Source organism: Bombina bombina, chromosome 2 (genome assembly GCF_027579735.1).
Source record: "Bombina bombina isolate aBomBom1 chromosome 2, aBomBom1.pri, whole genome shotgun sequence".
NCBI classification, from domain to species: Eukaryota; Metazoa; Chordata; class Amphibia; order Anura; family Bombinatoridae; genus Bombina; species Bombina bombina.
In genome coordinates, this window is record NC_069500.1 from 577,935,172 (window position 1) to 577,953,372 (window position 18,201).

Below are 18,201 nucleotides of genomic sequence, written 5' to 3' on the forward strand. Positions count from 1 at the left end.
GATTCACACCAACAGATATACCAAATTATGTGGTAATTTTTCTGGTTACAGGCTTTCAGGCCTGAACAAGAGTATTAATAACAGAATCTGAGAACCCTCGCTTTGATAAGATCAAGCGTTCAATCTCCAAGCAGTCAGCTGGAGTGGGTCGAACGGACCTAGAACAAGAAGGTCTCGTCTCAAAGGTAGCTTCCATGGTGGAGCCGATGACATATTCACCAGATCTGCATACCAAGTCCTGCGTGGCCACGCAGGAGCTATCAAAATCACCGACGCCCTCTCCTGATTGATCCTGGCTACCAGCCTGGGGATGAGAGGAAACGGCAGGAACACATAAGCTAGTTTGAAGGTCCAAGGTGCTACTAGTGCATCCACTAGAGCCGCCTTGGGATCCCTGGATCTGTACCCGTAGTAAGGAACTCTGAAGTTCTGACGAGAGGCCATCAGATCCATGTCTGGAATGCCCCACGGTTGAGTGACTTGGGCAAAGATTTCCGGATGGAGTTCCCACTCCCCCGAATGCAATGTCTGACGACTCAGAAAATCCGCTTCCCAATTTTCCACTCCTGGGATGTGGATAGCAGACAGGTGGCAGGAGTGAGACTCCGCCCATAGAATGATTTTGGTCACTTCTTCCATCGCTAGGGAACTCCTTGTTCCCCCCTGATGGTTGATGTATGAACTTGGCCCTCGCTAGCTGAGGCCAAGCTTTGAGAGCATTGAATATCGCTCTCAGTTCCAGAATATTTATCGGTAGAAGAGATTCTACCCGAGACCAAAGACCCTGAGCTTTCAGGGATCCCCAGACCGCGCCCCAGCCCATCGGACTGGCGTCGGTCGTGACAATGACCCACTCTGGTCTGCGGAAGGTCATCCCTTGTGACAGGTTGTCCAGGGACAGCCACCAACGGAATGAGTCTCTGGTCCTCTGATTTACTTGTATCTTCGGAGACAAGTCTGAATAGTCCCCATTCCACTGACTGAGCATGAACAGTTGTAATGGTCTTAGATGAATGCGCACAAAAGGAACTATGCCCATTGCCGCTACCATCAAACCTATCACTTCCATGCACTGCGCTATGGAAGGAAGAGGAACGGAATGAAGTATCCGACAAGAGTCTAGAAGTTTTGTTTTTCTGGCTTGTGTCAGAAAAATCCTCATTTCTAAGGAGTCTATTATAGTTCCCAAGAAGGGAACCCTCGTTGACGGAGATAGAGAACTCTTTTCCACGTTCACTTTCCATCCGTGAGATCTGAGAAAGGCCAGGACAATGTCCGTGTGAGCCTTTACTTGAGGAAGGGACGACGCTCGAATCAGAATGTCGTCCAAGTAAGGTACTACAGCAATGCCCCTTGGTCTTAGCACCGCCAGAAGGGACCCTAGTACCTATGAGAAAATCCTAGGAGCAGTGGCTAATCCGAAAGAAAACGCCACGAATCTGGAAATGCTTGTCCAGGAATGCAAACCTTAGGAACCGATGATGTTCCTTGTGGATAGGAATATGTAGATACGCATCCTTGAAATCCACCTTGGTCATGAATTGACCTTCCTGGATGGAAGGAAGAAGTGTTCGAATGGTTTCCATCTTGAACGATGGAACCTTGAGAAACTTGTTCAAGATCTTGAGATCTAAGATTGGTCTGAACGTTCCCTCTTTTTTGGGAACTATGAACAGATTGGAGTAGAACCCCATCCCTTGTTCTCCTAATGGAACAGGATGAATCACTCCCATTTTTAGCAGGTCTTCTACCCAATGTAAGAATGCCTGTCTTCTTATGTGGTCTGAAGACAACTGAGACCTGTGGAACCTCCCCCTTGGAGGAAGCCCCTTGAACTCCAGAGAATAACCTTGGGAGACTATTTCTAGCGCCCAAGGATCCAGAACATCTCTTGCCCAAGCCTGAGCGAAGAGAGAGAGTCTGCCCCCCACCAGATCCGGTCCCGGATCGGGGGCCCGCATTTCATGCTGTCTTGGTAGCAGTGGCAGGTTTCCTGGCCTGCTTTCCTTTGTTCCAGCCTTGCATAGGTCTCCAGGCTGGATTGGCTTGAGAAGTATTACCTTCCTGCTTAGAGGACGTAGCCCTTGGGGCTGATCCGTTTCTGCGAAAGGGACGAAACTTAGGTTTATTTTTGGTCTTGAAAAGACCTATCCTGAGGAAGGGCGTGGCCCTTGCCCCCAGTGATATCAGAGATAATCTCTTTCAAGTCAGGGCCAAAGAGTGTTTTCCCCTTGAAAGGAATGTCAAGCAATTTGTTCTTGGAAGACGCATCCGCTGCCCAAGATTTTAACCAAAGCGCTCTGCGCCACAATAGCAAACCCAGAATTTTTTCGCCGCTAACCTAGCCAATTGCAAGGTGGCGTCTAGGGTGAAAGAATTAGCCAATTTAAGAGCACGAATTCTGTCCATAATCTCCTCATAAGAAGAAGAATTACTAATAATCGCCTTTCCTAGCTCATCAAACTAGAAACACGCGGCTGCAGTGACAGGGACAATGCATGCAAATGGTTGTAGAAGGGAACCTTGCTGAACAAACATCTTTTTTAGCAGACCTTCTAATTTTTTATCCATAGGATCTTGGAAAGCACAACTATCTTCTATGGGTATAGTGGCGCGCTTGTGTAGAGTAGAAACCGCCCCCTCGACCTTGGGGACTGTCTGCCATCAGTCCTTTCTGGGGTCGCTATAGGAAAACAATTTTTTAAATATGGGGGGAGGTACTAAAGGTATACCGGGCCTGTCCCATTCTTTACTAACAATGTACGCCACCCGCTTGGATATAGGAAAAGCTTCGGGGGGCCCCGGGGCCTCTAAGAACTTTTCCATTTTACATAGTGGTTCTGGAATGACCAGATAATCACAATCATCCAAATTGGATAACACCTCCTTAAGCAGAGCGCGGAGATGTTCCAACTTAAATTTAAAAGTAATCACATCAGGTTCAGCTTGTTGAGAAATGTTTCCTGAATCTGAAATTTCTCCCTCAGACAAAACCTCCCTGGCCCCCTCAGACTGGTGTAGGGGCCCTTCAGAAACCATATCATCAGCGTTCTCATGCTCTACAGAATTTTCTAAAACAGAGCAGTCGCGCTTTCGCTGATAAGTGGGCATATTGGCTAAAATGTTTTTGATAGAATTATCCATTACAGCCGTTAAATGTTGCATAGTAAGGAGTATTGGCGCACTAGATGTACTAGGGGCCTCCTGTATGGGCAAGACTGGTGTAGACGAAGGAGGGGATGATGCAGTACCATGCTTACTCCCCTCACTTGAGGAATCATCTTGGGCATCATTTTTTTATGACATAAAATACATATAGTTAAATGAGAAGGAACCTTGGTTTCCCCACAGTCAGAACACAATCTATCTGGTAGTTCAGACATGTTAAACAGGCATAAACTTGATAACAAAGCACAAAAAACGTTTTAAAATAAAACCGTTACTGTCACTTTAAATTTTAAACTAAACACACTTTATTACTGCAATTGCGAAAAAGTATGAAGGAATTGTTCAAAATTCACCAAAATTTCACCACAGTGTCTTAAAGCCTTAAAAGTATTGCACACCAAATTTGGAAGCTTTAACCCTTAAAATAACGGAACCGGAGCCGTTTTTATATTTAACCCCTTTACAGTCCCTGGAATCTGCTTTGCTGAGACCCAACCAAGCCCAAAGGGGAATACGATACCAAATGATGCCTTCAGAAAGACTTTTCTATGTATCAGAGCTCCACACACATGCAGCTGCATGCCATGCTGTCCTCAAAAACAAGTGCGCCATACCGGCGCGAAAATGAGGCTCTGACTATGATTAGGGAAAGCCCCTAAAGAATAAGGTGTCTAAAACAGTGCCTGCCGATATAATCATATCAAAATACCCAGAATAAATGATTCCTCAAGGCTAAATATGTGTTAATAATGAATCGATTTAGCCCAGAAAAAGTCTACAGTCTTAATAAGCCCTTGTGAAGCCCTTATTTACTATCTTAATAAACATGGCTTACCGGATCCCATAGGGAAAATGACAGCTTCCAGCATTACATCGTCTTGTTAGAATGTGTCATACCTCAAGCAGTAAGAGACTGCACACTGTTCCCCCAACTGAAGTTAATTGCTCTCAACAGTCCTGTGTGGAACAGCCATGGATTTTAGTTACGGTGCTAAAATCATTTTCCTCATACAAACAGAAATCTTCATCTCTTTTCTGTTTCTGAGTAAATAGTACATACCAGCACTATTTTAAAATAACAAACTCTTGATTGAATAATAAAAACTACAGTTAAACACTAAAAAACTCTAAGCCATCTCCGTGGAGATGTTGCCTGTACAACGGCAAAGAGAATGACTGGGGTAGGCGGAGCCTAGGAGGGATCATGTGACCAGCTTTGCTGGGCTCTTTGCCATTTCCTGTTGGGGAAGAGAATATCCCACAAGTAAGGATGACGCCGTGGACCGGACACACCTATGTTGGAGAAATGTAAATCATAATTTGGGTAATAAGCATTGAACATTTTTAATATTAGCCAACTTTAGATTTAGGCTACATTTTTTAGCAAGGTGGTCGGTAAAATCAACCCCATTTTTTTTAATGCACTTAAAATAAGTAAGCAGAAAATCAAACACACAAATGCCTGAAGAACCTTTCTACCAAAGGCTGCTTCAGAAAAAAACAAAAAAAACATAAATGGTAGAATTTAGTAAAAGTGTGCAAAGAAGACCTAAGTAGCTGCATTGCATATTTGATTAACTGAAGTCTCATTCTTGAAAGCCCAAGAAGTGGCAACTGACCTAGTATAATGAGCAGTAATCTGCTGCGACAGAGGCTGACCTGCCTCCAAATAAGCTATATGAATCAAAAGTTTAGAAGAGGTCTTCTGACCTTACCTAGGTCCAGAAAAAAGAATGAACAAACTAGAGGTTTGTCTAAAATCCTTAGTAGCATCAATATAATATTTCAATGCCCTGACAACATACAAATAATGCAAAGATATTTTAGAAGCATTTTTAGGATTAGGACACAAAGATAGAACAACAATCACTCTGCTAATGTTATCTGAAGAAACAGCCTTTGGCAAAAAAAAAATTAAATGACATCTTTAAAACAGCCATATCCTGATAAAAAAAAAAATCAGATAAGGAGGTTCACAAGAAAGAGCAGATAACGCAGAAACTCTCCTAGCAGAAGAAACAGCCAAAAGAAACAACTCTTTCCAAGAAAATAGTTTAATGTCCAATTTTTGTATAGGTTCAAAAGGAGGAGCCTGCAAAACCCTTAACACTAGCTTAAGATTCCATGGAGGAGACATAGGCTTGATAACAGGTTTAATCCGAAGCAAAGCCGGAACAAAACTATGAACATCTGGAATATTCGCAATCTTTCTGTGGAACAAAACTAAAAGAGCTGAAATCTGGCCTTTCAGAGAACTGGCAAATTGGTCTTTATCTAGACTATCATGTAAAAACTGCCAAACCCTAGAAATCTTAAAAAATGCAAGGAAAAAAAACATGATTTATAGATCAAGAAATAAAGGCCTTCCACATCTTGTGATAGATCTTTCTAGTAACAGGCTCACAAGCCTGAATCAAGGTTTTAATCACAGAATCCAAAAAATCCCTGTCTCAGAACTAAGCGTTCAATTTCCATGCCATCAAGTTTAGAGACTTGATGGCATGGAAATGGGACCTTGAGACAGGTCTGACCACAGAGGAAGAGGCCAAGGAGGGCAACTGGACAACTGAATCAAATCTGCAGACCAAATCCTGCAAGACCAAGTTGGGGAAATCAGGATTACAGATGACTTCTCTAGCCTTAACTTGGAAATCACCCGGGGAAGGAGAACCAGAGGTGGAAATAGATAAGCGGGCTGAAATGACCAAGGAACTATTAGAGCATTCACTAACTCTGCCTGAGGATCCTTGTACCCCACAAAGTATCTGGGAAGTTAGTTGTTCAAATGAGAGACCATCAGGTATATTTCTGGAAGATCCAAAACATCCACAATCTAATTGAACACATCCTGGTGAGAGACCACTCTCCTGGATGTACAGACTGACGACTGAGAAAGTCTGCCTCCCAATTGTTCACTCCTGGTATTAAAATTGCAAAAACTAGACAACAATTGGCTTCTGCCCAGGAGAGAATTCGAGACACCTCCATCATTGCCAGGGAACAGCTCCACAACCTGAAAGACTTGCATCTGCAGTCATTACAGGCCAGGTAGGATGAGCAAAAGAAGACCCCTGGATAATAAACTGATGATCCTGCCACCAAGTCAGAGACTGACTTGTACTGGGATTCAAAACCATCTTTTGGGACAGCTGAGTATAATCCCTGCACCATAGATGCTGAAGAGGCCTCATGTGAAATCGAGTAAATGGAATTGCATCTGAGGATGCAATCATAAGACCTAGTACTTCCATACACAGAGCCACTGAAGGAAACAACAGAGAAACTGAAGGTTTAGACAAGCTTACACCAAATTTAACCATCTCTGTTTTGCTAGAGAAAGACTAATGGATACGGAGTCTATTTGGAAACCCAAGAACGTTACCTTTGTCTGAGGAACCAAAGAACTATTTGGAAAATTGTTCCTCCAACCATGATTTTAAAGAAACAAGAGTTGGTTGGTGTGAGATTCTGCTAAAGGGAAGGATAGAGCTTGAACAAAGATATTGTAAATATATAGGTAAAGAAACACTGCAATACCCTGATCACAGACAAAAGGGCACCCAGAACCTTTGTAAATATTATTGGAGCTGTAGCCAGAGCAAATGGTAGAGCAACAAAGTGAAAATGCTTGTCAAGAAATGCAAACCTCAGAAACTGGAAATGTTCTCTGTGAATTGGAACATGAAGTTAAGCATCCTTTAAATCTATTGTGATAGGCTGACGACAAAAAAATTTCCTTTTTAATTACCGAGATGTTTTCACATAGAAAATTGTAATAAAGTTTGTTTATAGTATGTCTGCTTGAATACAAAGCTATGCCATCAGTTAGATTACATTCTTTGGAAAGACATTCTTTTGGAAAGTTACCAAATACAAATCATTTTTATATTCTTTAATAAAATGTGTTTAGTTAATTATTCTGCAATACAGGATTTATATAATCTTTAATATGTGTGCTTAATAAGTTGTTCTGCAATACAGGATTTATAAATAGGTTTAGTGAATGTCAGAGATAGCATCAGACATAGGGAAAATCTCAGGGAGATTAACAGTAGTCCTAAAAACTGAATTTAAACGTTTACAAGGTTCATCATCAAACTTTAGGATTTTTAACCCCTAAAGCAACTAGGATCTCTTTTAAAAGGGAACAAATATGTTCAACTTTAAACAAAGAAGAGGAAATATCAGGTTCAACTTTAGATGAAGAAACCTCACCATCTGAGAAACAGTATCTCTGGTCTCAGGGCACTTGTAGAAGGTAAAATCTGAACTGACATTTTACGCTTGTTTGAAGGCAGGAGAGCAGCCAATGCTTCAGAAACTGTAGCCTTGATAAAATATTTCATGGCCCTACCTCAGCATTAACCTGTAATGAACAAAGAGTAGGTGCATTAGTACCCAAAGAAACAGCATTAGATTGGTCTGATTGCATTAACAAATCTAAACATGAGCCACATAAATGAGCTGGAGAAGGCACTTCACCTTTCTTACAATAAGCACACCTAATAATGGTAGAAAGGCATTCAGGAGACTCAGTTTCTTGGGTAGATTTAGGGACAGAATCCTGCTGCTCCATTAAAGCACGTGGCAAAGCAATGCAATAAACATTATTAAACCACCTAAAAAAGCTCTTGAGGAATGGAAACCATTTAACCCCTTCCTAAGCAGCTTTAAAAAAAGGTACAATGCGCACTAAGCCAATCTGAATAAAAAAACAGTTGTTTTGTGCGTGTTTGGAGGTAATGTTTTTTTTTTCTCCTGACAATTTAAAAGATGATGTGTGCTAACCCAATGTGCGGGAAGTCTCAAGGAACATGCGCTAACCCGACATGCAAAACACGGCACGCAAAAAAACTAGAGAGACTATGGGACGAGTACTAGCCCAATAAGCATAAATCAGACGTGTGAATAACTAACAGTACCAAAAAAGAAAATGCATACAAAAGCAAGAAAATAGTGAAAAGGATCTGTCCCAGGGCCATATATAAACATATAGATATTTTTTTTTTTTAATTTGAAAGAGCCCATAACATAGCTATCCGAGTGTCTAAATGTTAAAAATATACTTACCCATAGACACTCGTTTACTAGCAATCAAGTAGCAGACAACAAAACAAGTACTGACACATCAGCAGAAGTTATGGAATATGAGTAAATTGTAGATCCATAAAGAGGTAGAAGACACGTATGTACCTACAAACTTTTATAGAGGGTTTATGAAATATTTCCCATGAGGTGAAACAAAAAAATCATAAACATACCGCAACTATATCCCTCTGACAAGCACTGTACTTTCAGGGAAAACTGGGCCTCAATATAGACAAACCACTCTCACTAAAGAATCATATGCACCTCTTCATTCCTCAGCCACGCCCAGCGGAAGCAAAGTAAAGACTGAGGTATGTGGGAGAGGTTTTACGGAGTTCTTGAGGATTGGGAATCTGACTCCTAGTGGTAGAGAAAAGTAATTCCCAAGTGTAAGGATCATTTACTCTCAACTACCTATATGAGATATATATATATATATATATATATATTTATATACACACGGACAATATAATTTAAAATGTCAAATTATTCAAAATTGTATCACCTCTCAATAATTGCATTATTTTTAAGTTGACAGGTACAGTATTTCCTCCTATGAATAAAAAAATAAACACTTTAGAAAGACTATATTGAAAAAACAGGCCCCAAAGTAGAAACTCTGTATGTATGTATGACAAGTCAAGGGTCACAAAATTTAAACTTCTGGCTCTATTATTATTTTGTCTTATTCAACACTTATCTATACGCAATAACCTTCACAATTAATCAATTTTCAGGATGGCTTCAATGTATCATAAACATTTCTCAACCTCTGTTACCTGTGATGTGAAGTCATGTTGCTGGAGCTGTCGCCCTTCACGCAGATCCCAAGACCGTACAGTGTTATCCAAACCTCCTGTCCAGAGCTTGGTGCCATCATTAGAAATGTCAATACAGCTGGCTCCATCTGTGTGGCCCTGAAATTGCCTAAAAACATTTGACATATTTCAGCTTCACATATGTTTTCAGTATATCAGTCAGTACTATATTATACATATGCCTTTCTTATTAAGTAATACAGCAATACTGGTAAGCAAGTGGACCTTAAATAACTGAATGCTCACATCTCCATATGTAATAATGAATATTTGTAAACAGGCAACAGCTTTTTCTAGGATTGAATTTCATGTCAAGCTTGTTAAAGGGTAAGTAAAGTCAAAATTAAACTTCCATGATTCAGATACAGCATGCGATTTAAGCAACTTCCAATTTACTTTTGTTAATAAATGTACTTCATTCTCTTGGTATATTTTATTTAAGAGTAAAACTAGGTAGGCTCATAAAAGCTCAGGAGTGTGCAAGTGTCTTTAGTGTTGGAAAACACTGCTGCTGTAGAGCACTAAAAACACGTGCACACTCCTAAACTCTTATGAGCTTACCTAGTTTTACTCTTCAATAAAAGATACCAAGAGAATGAAGCAAATGTGATAAAAGAAGTGGGAAGTTGTTTAAAATCGCATGCTCTATTTGAATCATGATAGTTTAGTTTTGACTTTATTGTTCTTTTAAGTGCATAATAATGAAGCATTTACCAATCTTCTAACTGTACTTTATTTTTTTTATAAATGGATGCATACACAATTGTACAAAATAAAAAAAAAAAGGTCAACAATAGATACAGTAGCAAAATCTTACTGCACATTTATGAGAGACGCATTTTAAAAATTCCTTATAACGCTCTGGAAGCAAGGATGAAAGACTTGTCCCCAAGTAAGTGACACCTGCTGTAATTGATGTGTATCGGTAAGAGCTCAAGTGCAGGATTTACTGCGGTCGATGGATAGACACACGTTTTGTTAACCCCACTATCTATGTCAGCTGTGACCTTAAATTCAGGGATATCTGAGGCTTTTCAGTATAACTGCTCTCTGTATGAATATCTGTTTGTACAAACTCTCCTGATAGTATGGAAATTTGTGACCTGGTACTCTCTTGTATAAGAGGCAACATACCACTTCTGGAAATCTAAGATTGAGCCTGAATCGTACATGAACTTTTGTGCACAAAGACCATATAGCCATGATTTTGTTTCTTTTGCTTTTTTGGGGGGGTCAGGGTCGGATTGGGAATTAAAAGCAGCCCTGGAAAATTTGGGGACCAGCCCTATTTTCCATTGACTCAGTATAATGTGCCCTCCCCATTTTTCTCAAATGAGATTACTGGGATAATCCTTCCCCCAATAGTTATTTTTAGAATTATATTACATTATTTGGTATAAAAAAAAAAGTGCCAGATTATTGTTTTATAGGCAACCTGCAACCCAATTACATCCATTAATACCCCCTTTAAATGATTGCTTTCCAGCCCCAGCTGCTGCAGCCCACCGGGAAATCTCCTGGTATCCTGGTAGGCCAATCCGGCCTTGGGCGGGGGGGTTGTATATGTATGAACTTTTAGATGGATCCACATGTTTTCTTTTTAATACGTATGTGAAACTACTTGCTATGCTGGAGGAGCTTATTTTCTTCAAAAAATATTTTGTAGTTTTTTTGGATAAGAGTGCTGTATCCCCTTGCTTGGCTTCTATTTGGTATTCATATAATAGATAAAGTAGAATAATCATACATATCAAAGCTTGTTCCAACTAATAATTTATAAAACAGACAATTTTCTGATACAGAACTCTGCACAAACAGAACACTTTCTTCTCTTCTCTATAAAATGACTCATTCCTATCCACCCTCCGAGGAACCTTCAGTTCTGAGTTCTGTGCTAATATTGGTTTGATATGTCTGTCACATTTTACGAAGTAAAGCAATGCACCAAGAAAAAAAAAAAAAAGTCCTATAAATGTGCTGGCATCCCCTCTGTTTGTCTGCTATAGCGATGATATAACAATTTTACATAGTAGAAGAGCTGCTATTCTATGATGTTAAACAAAAGACCCCAAAAAAGCAATGTTCATTTTGCAACATTAAAGGGACCTCTACAATAGAATTTATATTGTTTTAAAAGATAGATATAATCCCTTTATTACCCATTCCCCCATTCAGCATAACCAACAGTTATATTGATACACTTTTTACCTCTGTGATTACCTTGTATCTAAGCACATCTAGGATAAAGCTCAACAATTTACAATAACTATAGTATCCTCTTTCACTCCTTTACTAATAGTGCCCCCTATAGTAATCCCAGTGTCCCCCTTCTACCTCTTACACCTATTATTGCCCCCTCAGTAATCCTTCCTCCCCCAGATGGCAGTACCACACACTTTGGGAACCAATGCTTTATGTCATTCATTCTAACATATAATTTTTGCACTTGAAATAAAAAAAATAAAAAAAATATAACTCCTGCAATCCTCTGTTTAGGAGTTAGAGAGCATCCTTTTCTTGAAGACTAAATTTGGAATAGCTTCTGGATAACATGGTTAGGAGTAGAATTCAAGCAAATCAAATATATTCTTTTTTCAGTAAAAGAAAAAAAAAAAACAGAATTTATGTTTACCTGATAAATTACTTTCTCCAACGGTGTGTCCGGTCCACGGCGTCATCCTTACTTGTGGGATATTCTCTTCCCCAACAGGAAATGGCAAAGAGCCCAGCAAAGCTGGTCACATGATCCCTCCTAGGCTCCGCCTTCCCCAGTCATTCGACCGACGTAAAGGAGGAATATTTGCATAGGAGAAATCATATGATACCGTGGTGACTGTAGTTAAAGAAAATAAATTATCAGACCTGATTAAAAAACCAGGGCGGGCCGTGGACCGGACACACCGTTGGAGAAAGTAATTTATCAGGTAAACATAAATTCTGTTTTCTCCAACATAGGTGTGTCCGGTCCACGGCGTCATCCTTACTTGTGGGAACCAATACCAAAGCTTTAGGACACGGATGATGGGAGGGAGCAAATCAGGTCACCTAGATGGAAGGCACCACGGCTTGCAAAACCTTTCTCCCAAAAATAGCCTCAGAAGAAGCAAAAGTATCAAATTTGTAAAATTTAGTAAAAGTGTGCAGTGAAGACCAAGTCGCTGCCTTACATATCTGATCAACAGAAGCCTCGTTCTTGAAGGCCCATGTGGAAGCCACGGCCCTAGTGGAATGAGCTGTGATTCTTTCAGGAGGCTGCCGTCCGGCAGTCTCATAAGCCAATCTGATGATGCTTTTAAGCCAAAAAGAGAGAGAGGTAGAAGTTGCTTTTTGACCTCTCCTTTTACCAGAATAAACAACAAACAAGGAAGATGTTTGTCTGAAATCCTTTGTAGCCTCTAAATAGAATTTTAGAGCACGAACTACATCCAAATTGTGCAACAAACGTTCCTTCTTTGAAACTGGATTCGGACACAAAGAAGGCACGACTATCTCCTGGTTAATGTTTTTGTTAGAAACAACTTTCGGAAGAAAACCAGGTTTAGTACGCAAAACCACCTTATCTGCATGGAACACCAGATAAGGAGGAGAACACTGCAGAGCAGATAACTCTGAAACTCTTCTAGCAGAAGAAATAGCAACCAAAAACAAAACTTTCCAAGATAATAACTTAATATCTACGGAATGTAAGGGTTCAAACGGAACCCCCTGAAGAACTGAAAGAACTGAATTGAGACTCCAAGGAGGAGTCAAAGGTTTGTAAACAGGCTTGATTCTAACCAGAGCCTGAACAAAAGCTTGAACATCTGGCACAGCCGCCAGCTTTTTGTGAAGTAAAACAGATAAAGCAGAAATCTGTCCCTTCAAAGAACTCGCAGATAATCCTTTCTCCAAACCTTCTTGAAGAAAGGATAGAATCTTAGGAATTTTTATCTTGTTCCATGGGAATCCTTTAGATTCACACCAACAGATATATTTTTTCCATATTTTATGGTAGATTTTTCTAGTTACAGGCTTTCTGGCCTGAACAAGAGTATCAATGACAGAATCTGAGAACCCTCGCTTTGATAAAATCAAGCGTTCAATCTCCAAGCAGTCAGTTGGAGTGAGGCCAGATTCGGATGTTCGAACGGACCTTGAACAAGAAGGTCCTGTCTCAAAGGTAGCTTCCATGGTGGAGCCGATGACATATTCACCAGGTCTGCATACCAAGTCCTGCATGGCCACGCAGGAGCTATCAAGATCACCAATGCCCTCTCCTGATTGATCCTGGCTACCAGCCTGGGGATGAGAGGAAACGGTGGGAATACATAAGCTAGGTTGAAGGTCCAAGGTGCTACTAGTGCATCTACTAGAGTCGCCTTGGGATCCCTGGATCTGGACCCGTAGCAAGGAACCTTGAAGTTCTGACGAGAGGCCATCAGATCCATGTCTGGAATGCCCCACAATTGAGTAATTTGGGCAAAGATTTCCGGATGGAGTTCCCACTCCCCCGGATGAAATGTCTGACGACTCAGAAAATCCGCTTCCCAATTTTCCACTCCTGGGATGTGGATTGCAGACAAGTGGCAGGAGTGAGTCTCCACCCATTGAATGATTTTGGTCACTTCTTCCATCGCCAGGGAACTCCTTGTTCCCCCCCTGATGGTTGATATACGCAACAGTCGTCATGTTGTCTGATTGAAACCGTATGAATTTGGCCTTTGCTAGCTGAGGCCAAGCCTTGAGAGCATTGAATATCGCTCTCAGTTCCAGAATATTTATCGGGAGAAGAGATTCTTCCCGAGACCAAAGACCCTGAGCTTTCAGGAGTTCCCAGACCGCGCCCCAGCCCACCAGACTGGCGTCGGTCGTGACAATGACCCACTCTGGTCTGCGGAAGCTCATCCCCTGTGACAGGTTGTCCAGGGTCAGCCACCAACGGAGTGAATCTCTGGTCCTCTGATCTACTTGTATCGTCGGAGACAAGTCTGTATAATCCCCATTCCACTGACTGAGCATGCACAGTTGTAATGGTCTCAGATGAATTCGCGCAAAAGGAACTATGTCCATTGCCGCGACCATCAAACCTATTACTTCCATGCACTGCGCTATGGAAGGAAGAGGAACAGAATGAAGTACTTGACAAGAGCTTAGAAGTTTTGATTTTCTGGCCTCTGTCAGAAAAATCCTCATTTCTAAGGAGTCTATTATTGTTCCCAAGAAGGGAACTCTTGTTGACGGAGATAGAGAACTTTTTTCTACGTTCACTTTCCACCCGTGAGATCTGAGAAAGGCCAGGACAATGTCCGTATGAGCCTTTGCTTGTGGTAGGGACGACGCTTGAATCAGTATGTCGTCCAAGTAAGGTACTACTGCAATGCCCCTTGGTTGTAGCACCGCTAGAAGGGACCCTAGTACCTTTGTGAAAATTCTTGGAGCAGTGGCTAATCCGAATGGGAGTGCCACAAACTGGTAATGCTTGTCCAGTAAGGCGAACCTTAGGAACCGATGATGTTCCTTGTGGATAGGAATATGAAGATACGCATCCTTTAAATCCACCGTGGTCATGAATTGACCTTCCTGGATGGAAGGAAGAATTGTCCGAATGGTTTCCATTTTGAACGATGGAACCTTGAGAAACTTGTTTAGGATCTTGAGATCTAAGATTGGTCTGAATGTTCCCTCTTTTTTGGGAACTATGAACAGATTGGAGTAGAATCCCATCCCTTGTTCTCCTAATGGAACAGGATGAATCACTCCCATTTTTAACAGGTCTTCTACACAATGTAAGAATGCCTGTCTTTTTATGTGGTCTGAAGACAATTGAGACCTGTGGAACCTCCCCCTTGGGGGAAGCTCCTTGAATTCCAGAAGATAACCTTGGGAGACTATTTCTAGCGCCCAAGGATCCAGAACATCTCTTGCCCAAGCCTGAGCGAAGAGAGAAAGTCTGCCCCCCACCAGATCCGGTCCCGGATCGGGGGCCAACATCTCATGCTGTCTTGGTAGCAGTGGCAGGTTTCTTGGCCTGCTTACCTTTGTTCCAGCCTTGCATTGGCCTCCAGGCTGGCTTGGTTTGAGAAGTATTACCCTCTTGCTTAGAGGATGTAGCACTTGGGGCTGGTCCGTTTCTGCGAAAGGGACGAAAATTTGGTTTATTTTTGGCCTTGAAAGACCTATCCTGAGGAAGGGCGTGGCCCTTACCCCCAGTGATATCAGAAATCATCTCTTTCAAGTCAGGGCCAAACAGCGTTTTCCCCTTGAAAGGTATGTTAAGCAATTTGTTCTTGGAAGACGCATCCGCTGACCAAGATTTTAGCCAAAGCACTCTGCGCGCCACAATAGCAAACCCTGAATTTTTCGCCGCTAATCTAGCCAATTGCAAAGTGGCGTCTAAAGTAAAAGAGTTAGCCAATTTGAGAGCATGAATTCTGTCCATAATCTCCTCATAAGAAGAATCTTTATTGAGCGACTTTTCTAGTTCATCGAACCAGAAACACGCTGCTGTAGTGACAGGAACCATGCATGAAATTGGTTGTAGAAGGTAACCTTGCTGAACAAACATCTTTTTAAGCAAACCCTCTAATTTTTTATCCATAGGATCTTTGAAAGCACAACTATCTTCTATAGGGATAGTAGTGCGTTTGTTTAGAGTAGAAACCGCCCCCTCGACCTTGGGGACTGTCTGCCATAAGTCCTTTCTGGGGTCGACCATAGGAAACAATTTCTTAAATATGGGGGGAGGGACAAAAGGTATGCCGGGCCTTTCCCATTCTTTGTTTACAATGTCCGCCACCCGCTTGGGTATAGGAAAAGCTTCGGGGGGCCCCGGGACCTCTAGGAACTTGTCCATCTTACATAATTTCTCTGGAATGACCAAATTCTCACAATCATCCAGAGTAGATAACACCTCCTTAAGCAGAGCGCGGAGATGTTCCAATTTAAATTTGAATGTAATCACATCAGGTTCAGCTTGTTGAGAAATTTTCCCTGAATCTGAAATTTCTCCCTCAGACAAAACCTCCCTGGCCCCCTCAGACTGGTGTAGGGGCACTTCAGAACCAATATCATCAGCGTCCTCATGCTCTTCAGTATTTTCTAAAACAGAGCAGTCGCGCTTTCGCTGATAAGTGGGCATTTTGGCTAAAATGTTTTTGATAGAATTATCCATTACAGCCGTTAATTGTTGCATAGTAAGGAGTATTGGCGCACTAGATGTACTAGGGGCCTCCTGTGTGGGCAAGACTGGCGTAGACGAAGGAGGGGATGATGCAGTACCATGCTTACTCCCCTCACTTGAGGAATCATCTTGGGCATCATTTTCTCTAAATTTTGTGTCACATAAATCACATCTATTTAAATGAGAAGGAACCTTGGCTTCCCCACATACAGAACATAGTCTATCTGATAGTTCAGACATGTTAAACAGGCATAAACTTGATAACAAAGTACAAAAAACGTTTTAAAATAAAACCGTTACTGTCACTTTAAATTTTAAACTGAACACACTTTATTACTGAAAATGTGAAAAAGTATGAAGGAATTGTTCAAAATTCACCAAAATTTCACCACAGTGTCTTAAAGCCTTAAAAGTATTGCACACCAAATTTGAAAGCTTTAACTCTTAAAATAACGGAACCGGAGCCGTTTTTATATTTAACCCCTATACAGTCCCTGGTATCTGCTTTGCTGAGACCCAACCAAGCCCAAAGGGGAATACGATACCAAATGACGCCTTCAGTAAGCTTTTTCTATGTATCTGAGCTCCTCACACATCCATCTGCATGTCTTGCTTCCCAAAAACAACTGCGCAATAGAGGCGCGAAAATGAGGCTCTGCCTATGATTAGAGAAGGCCCCCAGTGAAAAAGGTGTCCAATACAGTGCCTGCCGGTTATTTTACATAATTCCCAAGAATAAAATAACTCCTCAAAACTATGAAGTATAAAAAATGCTTATATATCAATCGTTTTAGCCCAGAAAAATGTCTACCAGTCTTTAAAGCCCTTGTGAAGCCCTTTATTCTTATTTAATAAAAATGGCTTACCGGATCCCATAGGGAAAATGACAGCTTCCAGCATTACCAAGTCTTGTTAGAAATGTGTCATACCTCAAGCAGCAAAAGTATGCTCACTGTTTCCCCCAACTGAAGTTAATTCCTCTCAACAGTCCTGTGTGGAAACAGCCATCGATTTTAGTAACGGTTGCTAAAATCATTTTCCTCTTACAAACAGAAATCTTCATCTCTTTTCTGTTTCAGAGTAAATAGTACATACCAGCACTATTTTAAAATAACAAACTCTTGATTGAAGAATAAAAACTACATTTAAACACCAAAAAAAACTCTAAGCCATCTCAGTGGAGATGTTGCCTGTACAACGGCAAAGAGAATGACTGGGGAAGGCGGAGCCTAGGAGGGATCATGTGACCAGCTTTGCTGGGCTCTTTGCCATTTCCTGTTGGGGAAGAGAATATCCCACAAGTAAGGATGACGCCGTGGACCGGACACACCTATGTTGGAGAAAAAGCTATGGGTACAAATCACTGTAAATCAGTGATTTGATGGATAAGGCAAAATGATATTGGACTAAAAGAGGAATGCAGGTACCTGTACGATTTTGTGCATTAAAAGTACCAATTTTAAGCAGATGCCTGCATTAACTTAAAGGGACAGTCTACCATAGAATTTTTATTGTTTAAAAAGATAGATAAATACCTTTATTACCCATTCCCCAGTTTTGCACAACCAACACAGTTATATTAATATACTTTTTACCTCTGTGATTACCTTGTATCTAGGAGCCTTCTTCCAGCCCCCCGATCACATGACTGTGACTGTTTATTATCTATTGTCTTAAATATAGCATTGTGTTGTGCTAGATCTTAAATAACCCCCTGTGCCTGAACACAGTGTTATCTATATGGCCCACGTGTACTTTCAGTCTCTTTGTGTTGAAAAGAGATTTAAAAAGCATGTGATAAGAGGCAGCCCTCAAAGGCTTAGAAATTAGCATATGAGCCTACCATTGTTTAGTTTAAACTAAGAATACCAAGAGAAAAAACATAATTTATGTAAGAACTTACCTGATAAATTCATTTCTTTCATATTGGCAAGAGTCCATGAGCTAGTGACGTATGGGATATACATT

General features: G+C 41.0%; 1 protein-coding gene across 4 annotated transcripts in view; it reads right to left on the bottom strand.

Annotated features, from left to right (window-relative positions):
• LOC128649283 (transducin-like enhancer protein 4) overlaps nucleotides 1–18,201 on the bottom strand; it is a 304,153-nt gene that overhangs the window by 58,941 nt on the left and 227,011 nt on the right. For all 4 annotated transcript variants that reach the window (XM_053702473.1, XM_053702472.1, XM_053702474.1 and 1 more), the window contains one exon: nucleotides 9,036–9,183. In XM_053702473.1, the coding sequence (XP_053558448.1) occupies nucleotides 9,036–9,183 (148 nt within the window). The remainder of the gene's footprint in view (nucleotides 1–9,035; nucleotides 9,184–18,201) is intronic.